At 42.0% G+C, this 20,506-nt stretch overlaps 1 protein-coding gene across 2 annotated transcripts in view; it reads right to left on the bottom strand.

The window, feature by feature from the left end:
* The window catches only part of EXT2 (exostosin glycosyltransferase 2), a 104,443-nt gene that overhangs the window by 48,990 nt on the left and 34,947 nt on the right, over positions 1-20,506 (bottom strand). For both annotated transcript variants that reach the window (XM_050955339.1, XM_050955338.1), the window contains exon 8: positions 4,817-4,948. In XM_050955339.1, coding sequence (XP_050811296.1) covers positions 4,817-4,948 — 132 coding nt within the window. The remainder of the gene's footprint in view (positions 1-4,816; positions 4,949-20,506) is intronic.

Below are 20,506 nucleotides of genomic sequence, written 5' to 3'. Positions count from 1 at the left end.
GTTCCAGAGCTGTCAATTTAGCACCTTTCACAAGCACTATATGAATTTAATAAAAGAAGGAAGCATCTAGGGGTGTGTGTATGTGTGTATATACAGACACACACACACACACACACACACACACACTATTGTATCATAATATATAAAACAAAACAAATGTTTTGATATTTGTTACTATTTTTCCCTTCTCCCTCAGCCCCCATGGAAGGATGTTGCTCCACTTCACGTGGAAACCTTTATTTTTATTTTATTTTATTTTATTTTTATTTTATTTTTATTTTTAAAAAGGGCTAAAAACTTTCAGTCAGCCAACCAATTTGAATAGGTGAAATTGCTTTAATCACTTCCTTAATGTATAACACACACTCAACATGTGTTGCATTGCATTACATATGCATTCATGTCTCACGTAACTTACATTTCCTTATGCTCAAAGAACACTCAAGTGCTGCTGTTGCACAAGAATTGTGGCAGCAACACTCAGCATGGGAGGGGTTCAATGAAGGAAATAGAAATAAAGGTGAGCTACACACAGACCTAGCTGTGAACCTCCTCACTATGAACTTTAGTGTATAAACACCATTTCCATCCTCATCATCAAAGACAATAGCCAACACCTCAAATACCAAAATCATTGAAATTCTGTTCAAAGGAGTATGTAACCATCTGAATATTTCCAAGATTGAAAATATGTCCCTAGCCCCATAGTTCAAGGTGATGGTGTGGTCAAGGTAAACCTTATAAAAAAAATATATAAAAATATGGAGATATACCCATCTCGCAGAACTGGAGGGAACCCCAAAAGGTCATCGAGTCCAGCCCCCTGCCTTCACTAGCAGGACCAAGTACTGATTTTTGCCCCAGATCCCTAAGCGGTCCCCTCAAGGCTTGAACTCACAACCCTGGGTTTAGCAGGCCAATGCTCAAATCACTGAGCTATCCCTCCCCCTAAAATGAAAAAGCTTAGAAAATTAGTCTGCATTTTGCAACAGCCCCAACATGTTGTTGCCAATTAAGTGGACATAGCATTATGAAAGCAGCAGATTCCTCTTCAGAGATGAGGTTGTTAGAAACCTGTCTAAGAAAACATTCAGATCCCTGGCAAACTCCTGTGTGTAGCACTTTTACAGGTTATCATCCCATTTTTAAAAAAAATATTAATTCAGAACTAATTCAAATTAATGTTTAAGTCCTACAACCTTAGATCAAATCTTGGAAAACAAAGGACTGAAATGAAAAGGTGACTCAAATCAAGGTAACCTCATGAAGTCACAGAGAATAATTTTACATGCGGGGGAGTTACAGGAATTGAATACGTTACGTGGACTGTTAAACTGGAAAAAAATCACTTACTCTATTTTCTCTCTCTGAACTGGACAGTATTTGTCCAGTGACATAATTTGCAACATGGTAAGGCACGTTACTGAAGACTTATTTCTGATGTTTGCAGTGACTCTAAGAGTCAGGTTACTATGTGGGGCATGAATCATATTTAATGTGTCTACAGATAAAAACACTACACAAATGAAGTAGGACTGCTAGAAGAACAGATAAGAATTCTCACTAGTTCCTCCTTTGTGTGATGAACTTTACAGGCACAGTAGACTCTTTATTCTGTTACATTAAGTACACCTCCACCCCGATATAATGAGACCCGATATAACATGAATTCGGATATAACGTGGTAAAGCAGTGCTCGGGGGAAGGAGGGGGGAGCTGCGCACTCCGGTGGATCAAAGCAAGTTTGATATAACGTGGTTTCACCTATAACACAGTAAGATTTTTTGGCTCCCGAGGACAGCGTTATATCAGGATAGAGGTGTAGTAAGGAAGGTTTCCCTTTTCCAACTGTCCAAACTCATATCACTTGCTCCAATAAAAGCAGGTCTTTCCTGCATAACTACCTGTAAGCAAATATGTGTTCCCTGATTCACTCAGGGCCATTATTAGCCAGTGCACTGGGATCTGCATAATAAATGTTAGATTAATAACCATATAGTGACCATATAAATCTTTGATGAGCTGCTGTAAATCCCTTAGTACCAAAAAGCTACTGCACTCTCTGAACCTCTCACTGATTTTGCCCACCGCACACATAGCTGCCCCATATTCTGACCCCCTCCACAAATCTGTCACTCTAGTGTCTAGTCTACACTGCACAATGGAACCATAGTGTAGATGGACCTGCATTCAATATAAAACGTAGCCTTAGGAAGGGTGACAAAGAGAGGAAGGAGAAGGACTCAGATGATGAGTCAGCCATATCTGTTGTGGGAATGTGAATTGCAAATTCTGAGGGCAAAGTCAATAACAGAAGAGGGATTTACAGAAGCCCAGCTGAGTTATATTTCACTACTAATGCTATAGTGACTTGAGAGTGCTCCTTGTTAACTGACTAATAAATATATCCTAGACTACAAGAACTCTGATGTCCTAAGTTTCAGAATTTATTTGCTGTACATGTCTCAGCCTTGAAATTTATTTAGCCCAGAATACGGCTATCATTTGTAAACTGGTAGGATTCTCAAACTAACTTTTAATTACTCACTCTATTTTCACATCTGGATCTGATGGTACCTTTCACTCTCCTAAAAGACACTGTGTCAAATCTCTACATGCATAAATGTATCTTCAGAATCATAATTTCCCACCAGGACTAATCAGAAATTAACAGGGTCATTATAAATGCATGTTATCCAGGCACAAACCAAGATAAGAAACATGCTTATGGTTCAAGTGGGACATTATTCCTTTTGATAAGCACATACCATCTGTGGAATTCTGACAGCTGGACAGTGCAATTATTTAAAAAATAACTTAATGATTTATTAAGTTGACTGGCAGATACTATATAAGCACCCACCCCACAAAGTGTCTGAAATTATAAATTAGCTGGATCCTGCAGAGGAGGTTGCCTAGAAGGCTGCAATGATAATAAGCTCACCTCCAAGAGATAAAAATATCTCCAAGCAAAATTTTTTTACAATGGATAAATCATAGCTCCTGAAAGCTCCAGTTATTTGCTTCCACTATTAGCACAAAGGTCAAAATATACAGGCTACAGACTTTAGCCAGTTAAATAAGAAGTGATTGAATCAATTATACTTTTATATGCACTCATACTGGAGTGACAAATACTTATCAAAATCCATGGTCATTAATGTCACAGAACTGCATGGGTCCATTCAGGAGCAATTTAATACAAAGAACAATTCCTGATCTCAACTGTATTTTCTTTTACTGATCCGGTGAGAGAGGGTCACAAAAGTTCTCTGCATAGCTGGCTGACACAGAGCTTACACAGCTCATAAAGGACATTTTTATGACTTTTTGTCCATACTCAAGCAAGAAAAATATTCATGCATGTATTGAGACTTTTTCAGCTGAAATATAAATCCAAGGAACTGACCATGTGTGGGCATGGAAGAGTCTCAGTATGGCATTTGGCTGGACAAATTCCAGTTTGGCTAATTACTAGAGCCTCCTTAAGTTTTCTCTGCAATTTCAAATGGATAGAATATTCCTCTTTACTACCTGTATTACGCTATTGTGTACTGCTGACCAGTTTCAGGTGTTACACTCTAGGGAGTGCTGTGTTTGTTTAGTGACCAATCTCTTGCAAAGTGCTTTAGGATCTTTCATCTCACAGGATCCCAAGAAATACAGTTTCCTGTAAATAAAGTTATAAACAAAAAAACAGGGGCTTATTTGTTCCCCACAGCAGAAGGAACTGTCATTGAAGTCAATGGGTATCCTACTAGATGGAAAGCAGGGAAGAAGCAGCCTGAGAGGTGTCTTTTAATGTTGCGTGTTTCCAAATCCCTATTTTTATTTTACCATGGAACTCAGGCTAGGTGTCAGGGCATTCTTGCTCTATGAAGGCACAGTCTAAATCAGGGGTAGGCAACCTATGGCACGGGTGCCAAAAGCGGCACACGAGCTGATTTTCAGTGGCACTCACGCTGCCCAGGTCCTGGCCACTGGTCCGGGGCGATTTGCATTTTAATTTAATTTTAAATGAAGCTTCTCAAACATTTTAAAGACCTTATTTACTTTACATACAAGAATAGTTTAGATCTATATTATAGACTTATAGAAAGAGACCTTCTAAAAACGTTAAAATGTCTTAAGGGCACGCGAAACCTTAAAATGAGAGTGAATAAATGAAGACTTGGCACACCACTTGTGAAAGGCTGCCGACCCCTGGTCTAAATAGTCTACTAAGGTGTTCTGATCTCCTCATTCTTGAGTAACTGCTTCCCTCTTTCATACCTCAACCTTCACACTAGACATCTGTCAGTGCCATGCTCGCCTCCCCCTCAGCAATGCTAATGGGTCATTGAAATGAGTCTGTCCCAAAAGTAGATCACTCAGGATGATTATCAGTTTCTGAACAAGTGAATTCTAGGACTAGAATACCAGGGGTGTAGATTCACAGGGCTGCATGGAGAAGATAACAGCGAGGAGAAGAAAACTGGAGGTAGAAGAGGTATTCCTCACATAGCTCTGACAGAAGCTCACACAGAATCTATTTATACCATGTGACTTTTGCCAGCCTTATCACTTCAGTTATTCACTTGCAAAGGTATCAAATTCACACAAAATGTAACAAAAACACTCAAATTATATATATATATACACACACACACACACTCGCACACCCCTGATCATCACAAAAACATTTTGTGCAACTTACAAATACAACAAACTTTTAAATAGTAATGTTACCAAAGATGCATAAAACATACCTCAGCAAAAACCTGAAAGAAAAAAAATCTTATTTTATGACTAAGCCACAGAAGTACAATCTACTTACAACAGCTGGGGGATCATTCCATTCTTCGTAAGACATGGCAGCATATGGGTAGATCCTGTCATTGATAATCTGAAGGGTGGCCAGAGCAATAGCTTTCATCGACCGAAAATACGCTTCCCAGAACCACCTTGCCTGCAAGGAAAGGATGAAATGCACTTTCAGATCCTGATAACTCCACACTCCTGATGCCTAATAATCAGTTTTCCTTTGTCATATGTAATCTGCTAAATGCTACTGAGAAATCAGCTGGAAATTAAATCAGGAGGCAAATTCACTGGAATGAGGGATGTTTCCACAGAGGCTGGAGACCTCAAATTGAAAAAGTTATCGCGAAAAAAAATGAACTGAAGTTGAAGAACAATAAATAAATAAAGCAAGCAAGCAAGGAGAACATGCAGAGGAAAGCATTTCAATGCATTTGTGAGTAGGCTAGTGGAATAAAACTCCATGCAAATATATGAAGGAGCCAGTTTTTCATATTTTTATCAGTTTTCCCCCTCAAAATGTCAAAAGTGATTTAACAACTGCAGAGAATAATTTACTGTTATATTTGTTTTGTGTAATTTGGGGGAACCCAAAGTACACCCCAATAGCCAACTGAAGCAGTGGAGCCTAAAATACAGCTGCCTTGTAATTGCAGCATCCGGAAAAGCTGATCTGCTGCAGGTTTTTGCTACTGGTAAACTCTACCAAACAAGCAATTTCTATTCTTCTATGAAGAGTAAAGATAGGACCCTACCAAATTCGTAGCCGTGAAAAACGCGTCACTTTCCATGAAATCTGGTCTTTTGTGTGCTTTTACATTATACTATACTGATTTCATGGGGGAGAGCAGAGTTTCTCAAACTGGTGGGTCCTGGCCCAAAAGGGAGTTGCAGGGGGGGGTCACAAGGTTATTTTAGGGGGATTGCGTTATTGCCATACCAGGCCATCCTTACTTCTGTGCTGGTGCCTTCAGAGCTGGGCAGCCGGAGAGAGGCAGCTGCCGCTCTCCAGCTACCCTGTTCTGAAGGCACCACTGCCGCCACCTGCAGCAGCGCAGATATAAGAGTAGGAGTACTGCAACCCTCCCTCCCCCAATAACCTTGTGACCCCTCCCCACAACTCCTTTTTGTGTCAGAACCCCCTCAATTACACCACCGTGAAATTTCAGATTTAAATAGCTAAAATCATTAAAATTTAAAAATTTTTAAATCCTGTGACCATGAAATTGACCAGAACGGACCGTGAAATTGGTAGGGCTCTAGATATAGAAATGCAAGCAAATATTAGCATTTTATTTATATAAAATGCACATTTGCAAATTAGTTGTAGTCCTTGATTCTGGCAAGTTTTCAATACAGCCACAGGTGGTGTAAAATTTGCATGCCTTTGGTCTAAACTGAGGCACTTTTTAAAAAAAATAAATGTGATATTCAAACAGATAAGTATACAGAATTTCACAGACGAATCAATTCTAGACTGAGACTCTATATCAAAAGTTTCAATCCAGATTCAGTTTCTACTCAAGACAAACAGTTGGTGCTGGAGGAAAAACAGGATTTGGTAATCAATATGCTGACCTCATACAATTCTGTAGTAGAGACACACACTTACTTTTTAAAAGCCTGGAATCAAACGATACTAAAGAACCACATCCAACTCAACTCAAAAGGAAACATGCTTTGCCAGTGATCATAGCTCAAGTGCCTTATCCTAATAAAAGTGAATTTCCTGAGCTCAGTTGTTTCTGCAGGAATTTCCAGCACCTTGAAATGTCCAGAAGGCACTTCTTTTTAGGATCTCCCCAAGTTAGCATTATCCTGCAGGAGTGTGCACGTGCGTCTAGGTGGGAGAGCAAGTGATAGGAAAGACATTTCCAGATGCACTGGCAGCATATGAAGCTTGCTGAGCCAGAAGACAAACAGAAAGGATAATATATATCTCTGGCCAAGTGCTATTTAACTATGCCAAGCAGACTTTTCAAACAATGCAAAAAGGCCAGCTCTAGTGATATGCTAGCAAAGTATCAAATCTTCCTCAAAGTTTTTTTTGGGGAATCCCATTGTCTTGGCAGAACAGGCTTTTGGATAAGAAAATTAAACTGTTTTGTGTAGTTGTGCAATGCCAAACAGCTGCTGCATTCCATCCTACAGGTGGCTGCTCTTCACTAAAGCGCAAAGTGATTCCTGTAGGTACAATTTGTAAAGCTCTTTGGGATTCTTCACACCATATACAAGTGCAATAAATCCAAAATTTTACCTCTAAAAGTGTTGAGGATGCAAGTTAACAAGCAGACTCAATTATGTTTCAGAGCAATGGCACCACCCTATGTTTTGAATACTAGTAATACAACTGAGAAGAAAATGAGTCTGTTGCAAGTCCTCACCCTCTTCACTCACTCTGGAGGCAGTTGTTAAGTCAGGTTCTTCATAGTGTTTTGGTTTTATATTTTGGAAGGGAAAAGCCACTCAAATGGTACAAAAAGCAACAAACCCTTAGCTCATTAGGAAGAGCGATCATAGAGAAAGACAATAGGTAGCGTCACCTAGAATACTTTTGATCCTACTATGGGGAAAGAACAATAATCACAGGCCTCGACACCTAAGAATAATTAAAAGATATTCCAGGAGGCAGATGAGTTTATCCAACGATTAAGTTACATTTGTACAGGGCCTTTCACCCAGAGGGAACCCAAGGTGCTTTACAAACCATATATAAACTGAATCACTTTGCTCACTACAGAAATACATTCTCTCTCTGGAACCAAACAGGAATTACTCACAACTTTAGGCCAAAAATGAACACTATACCCAACTGGAAGTGCAGAAGAAATATATAAAGGTAATTTACCAATATTATAAAAATAAATATTTAGAACTGTAAAATACTTTACAAAAATTAAATCCTCCTAGTGTCCCCAGAAACCAGGACAAAAAGTGAAGAATCAGATGCCAAGGGTATGTCTATACTACAATTAAAAACCACGGCTGGCACAGGCCAGCTGACTCAGGCTCATGGGTTTGGGCTAACAGGTCGTTTAACTGCAGTGTAGACATTCGGGCTCAGGCTGGAAACTGGGCTCTAGGAATCTGCAAGATGGGAGGGTCCCAGAGCTCATGATGCAGCCTGAACCCCAACACCTACACCATAGTTAAACAGCCCCTTAGCCTGATCCCCATGTGTTCGAGCCAGCTGGCATAGCCAGCCACAGGTTTTTAATTGCAGTGTAGACATACCCATAGAGGGAGTAAGTTACAAGTGTCTTACACAAGATCCTAAAGAAAATCAAAGACAGAGAAAGGATAAAATTTGACCAGGGCAGTCCATTTAATAGCCCTTCTCTTCCAAAATCTGTAAAGACCACAAGTAGATCTAACTGGAGCTCCACAAATCTGCGGATATCCACTTTATATCCGCATCCACAGACCATTTTTGCGGATCAGATGCAAATACAAATTTTGTATCCTCATGGGGCTCTAGATAGAACACAGATTTTACATTACATCTGCACATTAACTTATTAATTGATAATTAGTTTTAGAGAACTATCATTTGTTAGAGAGAAATTAATTGCTAGAGAAAATTTTTTTACATAGCCTACTAGGTACAGTAGCAGCAATAGTTACATACAACTTACTGCAGAACCCAGCATGGTACTTCATGCTAGTAAGTGCTGCACTCCATTTCTCCTAATCTGGTAAATTTTTACTGGCCATGCTAGACTGGTGATTCTTCACCACCCTGATAACCAACTCCTCCTGACAAATGGTTATATGCAGAACCTATTCAGACACTCTCTACCTCCTGTTGACTGCAGCAGAAATTAATCTGAACCCACTTCTTTTTGCTGCAAGAATGTTTACAGTGTCCGGTAGAATTATATTTTCACACCAGGAAAAGGACAGGAGAAGGGGGTGAAGGGAATTTATTTTTTACAAACTAATATTTATGTAATAATTAATTTTGAGTGAAGAGCTAGAAACTGTTTCAACATTTGGTGGTAATTTTTCAGAACGGAGTTTCTTTAAGGCAAAACCCAAAACCTTCGAAAGGGATTGCAAGTCTCCAGATAGATGTTTTGAGGGCTCATTGCTTCCTTCCTATCTTGTTTGCTTTTATAAAACAGAAGTGATTAACATGGCTAGCTATTCTAGGTTGCCCAACATGGTAAGTTACTAAGCATTATTGGAAAGTTATTCTACTAGGGAAATACATTGTGTTTCCCTGTTTCATCCAAAATAATTTTAATTTTCTAATTTACAGTGTATGTGATTGAACAGCTTTTATCAGAAGGTAACAAAGACATAGTAGGCATTGGGTGGGGAGTCAAAGGTACACATCATAGTCTACTAGCATAGTCCAGGGAATAAAGAAAACTTGAGTTCTACTCCTGGCTTTGACACCGACACCCTCTGTGTCGTGGGGCAAATCACAAACTCTCTCGTACATGAGCTTTATCTTTTCTTTGTCTTTACAAGTCATCTATTATTGAAGTACATCTCTACCTCAATAGAACGCTGTCCTCGGGAGCCAAAAAAATCTTACTGCATTATAGATGAAACCACATTATACTGAACTTGCTTTGATCCACCAGAGTGCCTATCCCGCACTCCCGGAGCACTGCTTTACCGCGTTATATCTGAATTTGTGTTATATCGGGTTGTGTTATATTGAGGTACCGGTGTATGAAGGAAGGAGGCTAGAGGACAACTAACAGAAACTTCATTCAGAGTTCAACAAATATTTTATGCCATCAACTGATGTTTTCTGCCATGGCTGTGACTAAATGTTCTTGCTTCCTTTCACAAGGCATTTGCAGAGAGTTGGTCAGTGGACTTGCTTCAGCATATAGACTTTCTGCTGAATCTGGGTATCTGGCTTCACTCAGAAAGCCCTTGAGAATTCCTTACTGTGAGAAGTTCTCCTGTGTCACAGATAAGGTTGATCACACACGATGGATAAGATCTGCTGGAAAGCTCCCAAGGACAAGCCCTATTATATTCTAGATAGGCTCTTGTACCATGCTTAGTGCTATAGTAGCTCAGTGCCTTCCAGTAGTGCATTAAGCATTGAGACTACACATCTGTCACGTGACATTTGTTCACTCATCATCTCCCCCAGAGGAGAAGCAAGTAGAGTGGGCTATCTTGTTTTGGTAGAGTGTACAGTCTTTTGTTTGTTTGTTTGTGTTTTGTTTTTGTTTTTTTTAGTATATATGCTGCTCTGTATTTATTTTGAGGGCAGCTCAAAGAAATGTGCCTTGCATTTGTAGTGGATGGTGCTAAGGTTTGTGATGGTCCTTAGCTCCTTGGGAGTTTATTCCACAGTCTTGGTCTGGCCCTCAAGGAAGTTCCATTTCCCACACAAATAAGCTGTATCCTTCTTGCATCCTAAATTCATACTAGCTGCTATGATACTGGCCTTACTACCTGACTTCCAGAGTAAAAGTACACAGGACACAAACTGGAAAGGACCTCCTGGGTCATCAAGCCCAGGTCACTGCTATTGCATCCTCCAAAGATTATTTTCACAAGGTGACTGTGCAGAGCTGCATTTCTTCCATGTTTTGAAGAGATTTTTCAAGTTTTTTGCCATTCCAAGTATTAATCTATGTTATTTTATAGATTTGGTGGAAATGGACACTTTATAAATTAATAAAAGAACTATGCCCAAATATTAGCAGGGATACAGTTCAAAACCAAGAGGACACAGACATCTTGTAGAACAGCAGCACAAACCATAGTAACAGTGGTTATTTCCAAGCCCAGATACCCACAATCTTCAAAATGTGCCATGATACCACTAAATGAAGCTATGAAAGGGAACTTATTCATATATGGATGAAAGCAGGAGCACCTCAAGGATTCTCTAAAGTGTTCTCAATTTAACCCTGTGCAAGTCTCTTTCCGACCTAAATGCTGGTGCCTAGAAAATCACCAACTTTAACTACATAAATTAGGCTCAAATATACATTTAAAACCACTGTTAAAAGTACCAGGCATTCTCAATCTAGGGGGCTGGGACCTGCAGGGGCTCATGAACAAGTCATCAGGAGTTGCAACCACCCTGAGACTTTCCCACATTGCTAAATGGGTATGAGATCCTGGGTAGATCCAGTGTGAAAAAACAAGAGAACCTCTGCCAGAGAGTCTTGCTCCACCAATCAACAGAACATTCAGTTTTAAGAGACTGGATGGCCCAAAGAATGGAGAATGACCTAGAGAGCCTTTAGGTTGCCAGGTAAGCTGCTACCACTAAATGGCTGTTCAGTAACCTATATGAAATGAAATGGTTTCAGTCCAATAGCTACAGTCCATTTTACAAACACACCACTGCAGCTAGTACCATTTGTCACCCTTGTATGTAGTCTAAGGAAAGTAACCAAAGACTGAACAAACTATGGAGATCGAACTCTCTTCTCTCTCCCCTCCCCACAAGTGATGATCTTTGCAAGCCAAAAGTTGTTCCCTCTTGTCAGCATGGAGAAAGTTTTCACCACCATTGTTGACATTCTGCTAAGCTGTCAATTCCAGCATTTTCCATCTAAAGTTGCTTAAAATATATATATATTAAAAAAAAAAGACTGAAGTGATCTCTTTATGAAAAGGATCCAACATCAAAACAATTCCATTTGTACACAACTGGGGGGGAAGGGGGAAGAGGAGGAAGGAGGGGGTTGAGAAAACAGTTTTTGTAGTATATCTAGTAGCTGTAGCAATATTTGTAAGACAGAGAATAAATCAAGCCCCTAGCAAATTCAAGATAGAAAAAATAGTTACAAAGCAAAGAAGAAAGGCACTGCTCCAATGTACTGCTCATAAATACTTATTCTCAGAATCCCTTTAGCAAAATGACACAAAGCATCCAAACCCATGATTTCCTTCTACTTGGCTGCAGCCTTACAACTCTGGTCAAGTGGGCTGCAGAGACACTAAGGTGTTCCAGGTACCAATACACACATCATTTTAACAGATGAGGAGCATGGGACAGAAGCATTTACAGCTAATTTCACAGGAAAGAAGACACAGCAGCCTGCAACAAGGTTGCCCACTCACGGATAGTAACATTTATTTAAGCAAGGTGTTATTTTTCTTAGAAATAAACACACTTGGGGGCCCAGCATCTCTTTACAAGCCAGCATAGCATCAGGTTACACAGTCCATTCATATGTTTACAAAACCTAGTATTAATGCCACTAATGGTGCTCCAACAGAGTACAAGACAGACCAACATAAACCTTTTGCTTACATTGATAAAAGAAAAACAATGGGCATGAGGAAAGGAGCACTGTAGGGTACAACTCAAGGAGGTGTGTACATTAGCAAAGAGAACTAAGCTCCTTGAAAGGAAGCTTCTGGGTTTCTATCAGTTACCCATCCAGTTTGGTGAGAATGGGGAAAGTCACCAGAAAAGAGATTTGAAAGAAAGCAATAAAAGTTAACTGCCCATAAAGCACCACTTCTCCCAACCTCTAGGTCAGGCGCCATGCCACTGTAAGATTTTATTCCACTGCAGGAGTCAAGTGCTCCCAAAGTGCCACACTTGAAAAGGTTTATGAGGCCTTGAAGTGTTACCATTTTCACACTGGCTGAGATTACTCTACTTTAACTGCTTTCCTTTTATATGGTGTAGGTTCAGATACCCACTTCCATCCCACAGTGTTTTTTCAAATAAACTTTTTACTCTCTGACCAGGTAGGCAAGGGAAGCTCTGGTAAAAGGAAGGCATGTAACCTAGAGGCTACATTGGGAGCCAGGCATCTTCACTTTTATTCCTGGTTCTGCCATTTATTCACTGTTTAACCTTATACAATTCACTTAATCTCTGTGCTTCTGTTTTCCAATCTGTGTAACATGTGCAATCCCCACCTCATAGAACTATTGTGAGGCTTAGTTGTTTGTAAAGCGCTTTGAAATCCTTGGATGGATGGTCCTATAGAACAGGGTTTCTCAATGACCGATCTGTGGACCAGCGCCAGTCCCTGAGGTCTCCCTGACACAGTTTAGGAAGGCAACAAACCGGTACCTGGCATTAAAAAGATTGAAAAACACTGCTATGAAAAGGACAAAACTTTTTCCCTCTGTTATTTGTAAAATGTCAAAACTTCTAAACCTACAATTTAGCTAACCAGTATTACTGCAGTAATTGATAACTGCAACTCTCTGGTCCTTTGCTAAATATTTTTTCACAAAACACACAGTAAACCTGTGGAACTCCTAGTCAGAGGATGTTGTGAAGGCCAAGAACATAACAGTGTTCAAAAATGAACTAGATAGGTTCATAGAGGATAGGTCCATCAGTGGCTATTAGCTAGAATGGGCAGGGACAGTGTTCCTAGCTTGTTTGCCAGAAGCTGGGAATGGGCGACAGGGGATGGATCATTTGATGATTACCTGTTCTGCTCATTCCCTCTGAAGCACCTGGCATTGGCCATTGACGAAAGACAGGATACTGGTCTAAATGACCTTTGGTCTGACCCGGTTTGGCTGCTGTTTTGTTCTTATAGTATCATGAGCAGACAGACTTTTTCAGACTGGCACAAAATAACATGCAAAATTTCGCTCAGCTGAAGGTTAATTTGGAAGCTTGCCTGGAGAGGCCTTCAGGCTCAAAATTTACATAAAGTAGAACTAACTGAAGTCATACTTCTTCAGTAAAGAAGTAGAGACCTCAGGGACTACATATCCTAGCATGTGATGCTCTCTCTTATTCCAAGCTGCCTCCAACAATACCATATGGACCCACATATGGGACCCATGGTCTAACAGAACATTCCCACACTCAAATGTTTAAGCTGCCATTTCTCAATCCCCCATATTGGATGTCCCTCTGTCTACGACTAGCTTGTTGTGCTGATGAATTCCTTACTCTGAATCAGTCTCTCTGTATTCAGCTCCATGGGAAAGAAACCTCCAAATTCTTCCGTTACAATCCGCATCATTTTTTGCTTCCTCTGCTAGGCAGGACTTGAGAGACATTTACTGACGATTGCACAATTTTGGGTTATGCAGCAATGTGTAGTTTACAGCAGGAGATAAAGATCTAGGGCAAAATTTTCAAGAGTGCTTAAGTGCCTTAGGAGCCTACATCCTATTTTCAGAAATGACTGAGCCCTGGTCTACACTACGAGTTTAGGTTGAATTTAGCAGCATTAGACTGATTTAACCCTGCACCCATCCACACAACGAAGCCGTTATTTTCGACTTAGAGGGCTGTTAATATCAGTTTCAGTATTCCTCCCCCAATGAGGGGATTAGCACTGAAATTGACCTTGTCGGGTCGAATTTAGGGTAGTGTGTTGCAATTCGACACTATTGGCCTCCGGGAGCTATCCCAGAGTGCTCCATTGTGACTGCTCTGGACAGGGCTCTCAATTCAGATGCACTGGCCAGGTAGACAGGAAAAGGCCCGCAAACTTTTGAATCTCATTTCCTGTTTGGCCAGCATGGCGATCTGCAGGTGAGCGCAGATCTCATCAGCAGAGGTGATCATGATGGAGTCCCAGAATCAAAAAAGAGTCCCACCATGAAACAAACGGAAGGTACAGGATCTGATTGCTATACGGGGAGACGAATCCATGCTATCAAAACTCTGTTCCAAAAGACGAAATGCCCAAACATTTGAAAAAATCTCAAAGGGCATGAAGGACAAAGGCTTAACAGGTACCACAGCAGTGCCAGATGAAACTGAAGGAGCTGAGGCAAGCCTACCAAAAAACCAGAGAGGCAAACGGCAGCTCCAGGTTAGAGCCCCAGACATGCCACTTCTATGAAGAGCTGCATGCCATGCTAGTGGGTGCAACCACCACTACTCCACCCCTGTGCTTTGACTTTGTCAATGGAGTAACATGCAACACGGAATCGGGTTTTGGGGACAAGGAAGATGATGATGAAGAGACTGAAAATAACCCACAGCAAGGAAGCAGAGAAACCGGTTTCCCCAACAGCCAGGAACTGTTTCTCACTCTGGACCTGAAGTCAGGACCCCCCAAACCCACCCAAAGCTTCCTCCCAGACCCGCCAGGGGGAGAAGGGACCTCTGGTGAGTGTACCTTTGTAAATATTATACATGGTTTAAAAGCAAGCATGTTTAAAAATTTGCCCTGGCATTCGCGGCCAGTACATCTACTGGAAAAGTCTGTTTACGTGTCTAGGGCTGAAGCAGAAATCCTCCAGGGATATCTCCATAAAGCTCTCCTGGATGTACTTCCAAAGCCTTTGCAAAAGGCTTCTGGGGCGGGCAGCCTTATTCCACCCTCCATGGTAGGACACTTTACCACACCAGGCCAGTAGAACACTGTCTGGAATCATTGCATAACAAAGCATGGCAGTGTATGGTCCCAGTGTTTGCTGGCATTCAAACAGCATCCGTTCTTTATCTCTCTGTGTTATCTTCAGGAGAATATCAGCATTCCTGGACACATGGTTGAAATAGGGTGAATTTCTTAAGGGGACATTTAGAGGTGCCTGTTCCTGCTGGGCTGTTTGCCTGTGGCTGAACAGAAATGTTCCCCACTGTTAGCCACACGGTGGGGGAAGGGGTGATGCGATCACCCCAGTGAATTGGGGGAGGGGGGTTAAGTGGGTTTGTGCTGCACATTAACCTGAAAACTGCAGCCCCTCCTCTTTTTAAATGGCCAGCACATTTTAAATGGCCAACCCAATGGCTCCTTGGTACAGGAAATAGGGGCGCTGCTGTTTGAAACCATTCCCACATGCTATGAAGGTTAAAGAAGCCAAAAGATTGTATCTTACCCTGGTTGCCTGCAAGCCAAATTCTGTTGCCCTGCCCTGTGTGAAAGATCTCTCACACCAAACTGGCATACCCTCAATAAGAGGCAAAATGCAACCTTATACCGAAAGCACATGTGCTATGTAATGTTAACAGCAAGGTTTACCGTGAAAGAGTCTACCCATTGTTCTCTAAAATGTGTCTTTTTAACTACCACTCTCCCTTTTTTTCCCCCTCCACCAGCTGCAAATGTTTCAACACTCACACTATTTTCTCCTTTGCTAGCCCCTGGGAAGATTAGAAGGCGAAAAAAATTAACTCGCAATGAAATGTTCTCTGAACTCACGCAGTCCTCCCACACTGAAAGAGCCAAGCTGAATGCGTGGAGGCAGACAATGTCAGAATCCAGGAAAGCACAATATGAACACAAAGACAGGTGGCAGGCTGAAGATGATAGGTGGCATCAGCTTCGTGACAGAAGGCAAGAGGCAAGGCTGAGGCTACTGGAGGAACAAACTAATATGTTCTGGCATATGGCTGAAGTTCAGGAAAGGCAGTTTGAGCACAGACTGCAGCTACACCCCCTGGGTAACCAACTGCCCTTCTCCCCAAGTTCCATAGCCTCCTCACCCAGACGCCCAAGAACGCGGTAGGGGGGCCTCCAGGCACCCAACCACTCCACCCGAGGACTGCCCAAGCAACAGAAAGCTAGCATTCAATAAGTTTTAAAGTGCAGTGTGACCTTGTCCCTCCCTCCTTCCCCAGCCCACCTGGTGCTTCCCTCCCCCCCCACCCCTCCTGGGATACCTTGGCAGTCATCCCCCTATTTGTGTGATGAATTAATAAAGAATGCATGAATGTGAAGCAACAATGACTTTATTGCCTCTGCAAGTGGTGATTGAAGGGGGGAAGGGAGAGTGGTTAGCTTACAGGGAAGTAGAGTGAACCAAGGGGGGGTAGAGGGGTTCATCAAGGAGAAACAAACAGAACTTTCACACCGTAGCCTGGCCAGGCATTAAACTGGTTTTCAAAGCTTCTCTGATGCGCACCGTGCCCTCCTGTACTCTGCTTACACGCAGCCAGACACCAGGGCGGTTATCAGTGGCTAGGTGATTTGCCTCAACCTCCCACCCTGCCATAAACGTCTCCTCCTTACTCTCAGATACTGTGGAGCACACAGCAAGCGATAACAACAATGGAAATATAGGTTTCGCTGAGGTCTATCCAAGTCAGTAATGTGCGCCAGCGCGCTTTTAAATGTCCAAATGCACATTCTACCACCATTCTGTACTTGCTCAGCCTATACTTGAACCGTTCCTGACTACTGTCCAGGCTGCCTGCGTACAACTTCATGAGCCATGGCATTAAGGGGTAGGCTGGGTCCCCAGGATAACATCCCCAATGGTAATTTTCTGGTCTGGAAGTAAGTTCCTTCCTGCAGATGTTCAAACAGACCAGAGTTCCTGAAGATGAGAGTGTCATGAACCTTTCCCAGACATCCCATGTCGATGTCAGTGAAACATCCATTGTGATCCAAAAGGGCTTGCAGCAGCATTGAAAAGTACCCCTTTCGGTTTATGTACTCGCTGGCTTGGTGCTCTGGTGCCAAGATAGGGATATGGGTTCTGTCTATCGGCCCACCACAATTAGGAAATCCCATTGCAACAAAGCCATTCACTATGACCTGCACATTTCCCAGAGTCGCTACCCTTGATAGTAGCAGCTCAGTGATTGCGTTGGCTACTTGGATCACAGCAGCCCCCACAGTAGATTTGCCCACTCCAAATTGATGCCTGACTGACCAGTAGCTGTCTGGTGTTGCAAGCTTCCACAGGGCTATCGCCACTCACTTGTGAACTGTGAGGGCTGCTCTCATCTTGGTATTCTTGTGCTTCAGGGCAGAAGAAAGCAAGCCACAAAGTTCCATGAAAGTGCAAAAGTTTTGCAGCCACTGGGAATTGTCCCAGACATGCAACACTATGCGGTCCCACCACTCTGTGCTTGTTTCCAGGGCCCAGAATCGGCGTTCCATGGCATGAACCTGCCCCATTAACACCATGATGTCCACATTGACAGGGTCTGTACTTTGAGAGACGCCTGTGTCCATTTCCTCATCACTATCGTCACCGCGCTGCCATCACCTCCTTGCCTGGTTTTGCTTTTGCAGGTTCTGGTTCTGCATATACTGCAGGATAATGTGCGTGGTGTTTACAGTGCTCATAATTGCGACGGCGATCTGAGCGGGCTCCAGGCTTGCTGTGCTATGGGGTCTGCACTGAAAAAAGGGGCGAAACAATTGTCTGCCGTTGCTCTAATGGAGGGAGGGGTGACTGACGACATGGCTTACAGGGTTGGCTTACAGGGTTGTCACATGGAATGGCCCCCTCAAGGATTGAACTCACTACCCTGGGTTTAGCAGGCCAATGCTCAAACCACTGAGCTATCCCTCCTCACACTATTCACAGAGGGAGGGAGGGGGGAGCAAAAGAACACAAAACAAATCTGGTCTCTTTATCATTTTGATCCACTCCATCTCTCGTATACATCTTAGGCTGGCAGCAGACGGTGGAGTACGATTACTAGCCATCGTCATCTCCTGGCTGCTCACCAGGAGACGGTGCAGTACGACTGCTAGCCATCACTGTCTCTCATTTATGTCCAGGCGCGCCCCAGCTGACCTCACCGAGGTCAGTGAAAAGAGCACCCAGAGGACGACGACGGCAGCTATCAGTCGTAATGCACCATCTGCTGCCAAAAGGCAAGGAGCTGCTGCTGTGTAGCAATGCAGTACCAAGTCTGGAAGCACTCAGGAGACATACGGTGACGGTGAGCTGAGCGGGCTCCAGGCTTGCCATGGTATGTTGTCTGCATGGGTAACCCAGGAAAAAAGGCGAGAAACAATTTACTGCCGTTGCTTTCACCGGGCGGGAGGAGAACGGGGGGGGCTGACGACATTTACCCAGAACCACCAGCGACAATGTTTTTGCCCCATCAGGCATTGGGAGCTCAACCCAGAATTCCAAGGGGCGGCGGAGACTGCGGGAAGTATGGGATAGCTACCCACAGTGCAATGCTCCAGAAGTCGACGCTAGCCTCGGTACTGTGGACGCACTCAGCCGAGTTAATAGTCTTAAGTGGGGGGACACACCATCAACTGTATAAAATCGATTTCTAAAAAATTGACTTCTATAAATTCGACCTAATTTCATAGTGTAGACATACCCTTAGACACTTAGGAATTTACATCCCATTGATTTTCTCAATGGGAGAAATAGAATTTCTATGAAAAAGAAAAGAATGTAGGCTAAATGTTCAAAAGTGATTAGCCAGTTTTGGCTGACTTAGCAGGTAGCTCAACACTGCCTGAAAATCAGGCCCCTTTCAGGTGCCTTAGTTTGGTTACCCAAAAACTGAGGCACCCAAAATTAAGTTACTTTTGAAAATTTGGGCTGAAAGCAAAAAGTTAAAGCCTCTGCCCATGCATAGGAGTGTTACTATTAAACCTATTAAATCAATGGAGTATTAATAAACTGATGCTGTAATTCCTGACCAAAAAATCTTTTAAAATATTTAAGTTAATCTTCTATAAAATACGAAGAAGTGTCTTTCAAAGTTGAGTAAAGCAGGTTGCAGTGCGGCTAGTTTCCAAGAGGGATCTATTTCTCAAGGCTATTATACAGGTACTGTAGAGACAAGATTTCTAAAGTGAGTGAGTGTTTAAAAAGGGGGAGTCGTACTTTGATTTAAAAAAAAAAAAATTAAAAAATCATTTGTTGCCACATCACCCAAAATAAAGACCAAACTATAACTTAAGCTATTTTGGGTTTTTGATAAACCAGTGAAGAGTGAACGGAGGAGAAGAGTGACTTGTAGAAATATCACATAAATGTGAGAAAATGTACTAGGTAACTATTGCATTTTATTAAACATATTTTAACATTATTTCTATTCACTCATCTACTTCTCCTCCCATTTCCCAATTGTGCTGAATTGCATAAGTCCGAGGACCTCAAGAAGCCACAAATAGATTGCATTTATTTAACTTTACCTAACCACATGAGAGGCCTAAGGAGGTAAAAATCCTTTATTTCAAGCAGCTTGTATAGGCTGAACAAGACACAAATATACATCAATACTGTCCTACTTCTCAACTGTCCTTCATTAGTCACAAATGTACTTGTTTGGTTTCTTGCCTTAGGCATCAGAAATGCTGGTTATAACAATGTATGTCACAGGGTAAAAGCAGATGTAAAATAATCCATGGCCCTTCTTGTCACCCCCCACAACCTAAGTCCATCTGAAATACTGGCTAAGAAACGTCACAAGCATTGAGCAGATTTAGGTGAGGACCAAGGACATTCTAACCCAGATATTTTTATAAGATGAATCAGTACGGGGGGGAGGGAGGGTTGGTGCTAATATTAGGCACAGTTTCATTTGAGTTTGACCTGATAAAATTATCTCAATGTATTTAATAATCTAATCCAATATCTGCTTTCATTTTATACTGCAGTGATTTTAATCATGGATTAAACAAGTATATTTGGCCTCTTTAGGAACAGAATGAAGAGAGGAAACTAAATCTTTACAACTTTGTCAATGCTCAGAGATGGAGAGGTCAAGGTTCAAAATGCTAGTCTGACCCTCCAGATACTAGTCACCTGGGAGTAGACTTCTAGGAGTTCTCAGTTTTATTGCTGTAAACTCCTAACATCACAAATGCTGACTCCTGGAGCTGAGGTTAAAGGGAAATGTTAGTGCTAGCAAGATATTAATTCCCTTCACTTTAAGCTTCTTGCACTATGATTTTTCTTGGGTCCTTGTCTCACATTTTGGCTGTGGTAGTTCACAAGGTATAATTACCGCAATGCAGGCATTTGACACTCAGATACCAAAATGATGCACTACTGCAAGCAGGTCTCTGGTAAAGATTAGCTTTACCAAGTCTTTCCTGTATCACATTTGTTTTGTTCTTAA

This window comes from Gopherus flavomarginatus, chromosome 5, assembly GCF_025201925.1.
Source record: "Gopherus flavomarginatus isolate rGopFla2 chromosome 5, rGopFla2.mat.asm, whole genome shotgun sequence".
NCBI classification, from domain to species: Eukaryota; Metazoa; Chordata; order Testudines; family Testudinidae; genus Gopherus; species Gopherus flavomarginatus.
The sequence above is the reverse complement of the archived record's forward strand: the minus strand, read 5'-3'. Positions and strand labels throughout refer to the sequence as shown.